Source organism: Rhea americana, unplaced genomic scaffold, assembly GCF_003343005.1.
Source record: "Rhea americana isolate MKP2758 unplaced genomic scaffold, rheAme1 scaffold_32, whole genome shotgun sequence".
NCBI classification, from domain to species: Eukaryota; Metazoa; Chordata; class Aves; order Rheiformes; family Rheidae; genus Rhea; species Rhea americana.
This window is the reverse complement of record NW_028186446.1, coordinates 4,478,920-4,481,873: the sequence shown is the minus strand read 5'-3', so window position 1 is coordinate 4,481,873 and position 2,954 is coordinate 4,478,920. Positions and strand designations below refer to the sequence as shown.

Here is a 2,954-nt window from a genome sequence, read left to right as displayed (position 1 = left end):
TTTTTTCTGAATATGGCCTGCCCAAGTTTGGGTAGGAATGATTTTAGAAGTACCGCCCATTGGTGATTCGGTATTTGATGTTTTCAGTTGATTATCTGCCAGGATAAATTTAAATCTTCCTCCCAAAGCTCTGCTGAGGATGTCAGCTGTGACTTCACAGCTGCGCAGTCTGCCTTTCCTAGTGAGAAGAATGCACCTTTTTTCCAAACCGTAGCTCTCCTGCCTTGCTGGTCTCGCGGTCGGTCCCGCGCGGGGCGGAGGTGAGCGTGCGCATGCGTGTGCGGGCCGCTCCAGCGCGGCGTGCAGCCACAAGGCCAGGGACCACAGCGAGGCGCGGAGAGGAGAGACGGACCTCACCTCCAAAAACGTTGCGCTTCTTATCGAGGCAAGCTTCTGGCTCGTGAGCGGGCCGTTCCCCCGGGAGAAGTGTTCCCTGGGTGACGCCRCGTCCGCAGCGGCTGCCTCCTGCTGCTGCTTCTCCTTTCCAGCTCCGAGTGAAGTCGGGGGGGCTGGATTCCTCCGAAGGGGGAGCGGAAGGTGCGCCTAGCCCTGCTTAGCGAGGCAGGTGGCGCGGGCGACGAGTCAGCGGTACCCACCTGATGGTTTCCCTGTTGCGTGTAGGTATGCCGGCAGCCTCGCTGGTGACCCCGGCGGATGTCATCAAAACAAGGCTGCAGGTGGCGGCCCGGGCAGGGCAGACCACCTACAGTGGCGTCGTAGACTGTTTTGCAAAGATCCTTCGCGAGGAAGGTCCAAAGGCTCTGTGGAAAGGAGCAGGAGGTGGGTGAAACATCTCTGATTACCAAGTGGGTTTTAATTGTGTTTTTTCTGCCTCTCACAAACCGTTTTCCTTTCTTTCCAGCTCGTGTGTTTCGATCCTCTCCTCAGTTTGGTGTTACTTTGGTGACTTACGAGCTGCTGCAGAGATGGTTTTACGTGGACTTTGGGGGAGTGTAAGTATGTGATGTCTGAGTGCGTGGTGGGAAGCCGCACTTGGTCCTGTACGCGTCTTTGTGCCTTCAGGTGTCAGTGACGGAATCAGGGGTTTGCCATTATGTAGGACAAAAAAAAAAACGACAAGAAAATCTTGTTTAAAAATGTACYTGGTCCTGTGGGTGAGGAAGGGGAAAAGAGGGAAGATACTACCTTTAAACATCTGAGGTAAAAACAGTAGGAAAATGTGATTTTGGACCAATGRACTGTTAATGTTAAGAACTTCCTGCTCGTCGCTATGTGCCCTAGTTGCTAAGCTGATGACTGATGATACAGATGGATGTGAATCTTGTTGTTTTGACATGTCATCCTAGGATCAGCTGCAGACTGTGTATGAAGCTTTGGGGACAGCAACTTGAAATCCACCACAAAAAATACAACTCTGCTATGTTCCTAGATTGGCTGTACATTGTACCAGAAACTTCTGAACCTCATCTCCCCAACACTGCAATTTTGATTAATGCTCTAAAAATTTTACCTTGATTTGACCATCCTTAATCACCATGAAGGCAGCTAAATGCTCTGCAACATTTTAAAACAGGATATTTCTCATTACATTGTAGCATTGAATTTAGTTACATACTGTGAGATGCCTTCAGACTTCTCATTCAGTTTATTTTATGGAAAGCATTTTTGTGAATACTGGTTCTATGCTATAGAAAKTAATTTCTTGTTATTATTATTATTTTACAGAAAACCAGCTGGATCAGAGCCAGTTCCTAAATCTAGGATCACACTCCCTGCTCCTAATCCTGACCATGTTGGTGGTTATAAATTGGCAGTTGCCACTTTTGCAGGGATTGAAAACAAGTTTGGACTTTACCTACCTCGGTTTAAGCCATCGCCACCTACCTCAAAGGCTGCTGCAGCAGTAGGACCCTAAGATTATTGCTGTAGGTTTTTTGTTATTAGTTGGGAAAGAGCCACTTTTCTAATTGGTTAATACTTTGTTCCTTTAGCTTCTCATCATATAGCAGTTTAGCTTCATTTGAGTTTTAAGGCAATTTTCATCTTAAATGTAATCATTTGTCTTTGTGCTTCCTTAACCAGATCACTGTGAAATTCTTACCAGTTGTTTTAAGTTTGGGACCATGAATGTATTTGTCCACATCTGACATGTGCTTGTGTTGGGAAGACACTAATTTTAGGTTCCGTTTATTGGGGAGGGTTGGGTGAGAGCTGTGAACCGGATCATCTTACAGGCAATGGTTGGTTGCAGATTACCAGAGCGGATGTCACACATCGTCACTCAGATGGAAAAACTCAGTGGAAATCACGGTGCTTGAAGCAGAATGATTTTGACTGTACATGTAAATTGGTTATAAACTTAATGCGTGTCTATAGAGGTCAGCAAATATATACCCGGTACCTAAGTCTACCAGTACAGCTTCAACTTTTTAAATATGTACATGCACAAGTTCTGTTTCTGGATTGTATTATGAAGCTTTTATGTGGAACATGTTTTTGTAATGGAAACCACATTTATAAATGTTTAGCTGTTGTATTATGTTACTGGTATCAAAATGCTCAAAAGAAAGTGTTATTGTCCATAGTCTTTGCACTTTATGGCAGAACTTTTGGCATTCTATTACACATACGAGGAAATTTCATAACTAGGTGCCTACCTTGGGTTGCTGGTATTTGGAATTCTGTTTGTATATGCACTTCAAGTAAAACGCTGCTTGTTTAAATAACTGCAATAGAAAATTCATGCACTGTATCAATGGTACCTGCCTTAACTGCTGGCTTGTAATTGGCAAATAGATGGTTTCAGATTCTTATTTACTTCATTGAGTCAAAAGAGATTAAAATACTTTAAAACAGAAGATTTTACTTAATTTTTGGTGCCTTGCACAGTATTTAGAAAACTATGTATTTATGAAGGTAGAAATAAACCTTTCAAACAGAGATGCACACATGGTATTCTGTTATGGAAATGGCATAGTACATCAAATGTTTTG

The 2,954-nt window shown here is 43.8% G+C and overlaps 1 protein-coding gene across 1 annotated transcript in view; it reads left to right on the top strand.

Moving 5' to 3' along the window:
- SLC25A13 (solute carrier family 25 member 13) overlaps positions 1-2,819 on the top strand; it is a 97,334-nt gene extending 94,515 nt beyond the window's left edge. Inside the window, exons 17-19 of the mRNA XM_085310570.1 lie at positions 622-780; positions 863-953; positions 1,687-2,819. Coding sequence (XP_085166696.1) covers positions 622-780; positions 863-953; positions 1,687-1,876 — 440 coding nt within the window. The 3' untranslated portion in view covers positions 1,877-2,819. The remainder of the gene's footprint in view (positions 1-621; positions 781-862; positions 954-1,686) is intronic.
- Positions 2,820-2,954: the final 135 nt, after the last annotated feature.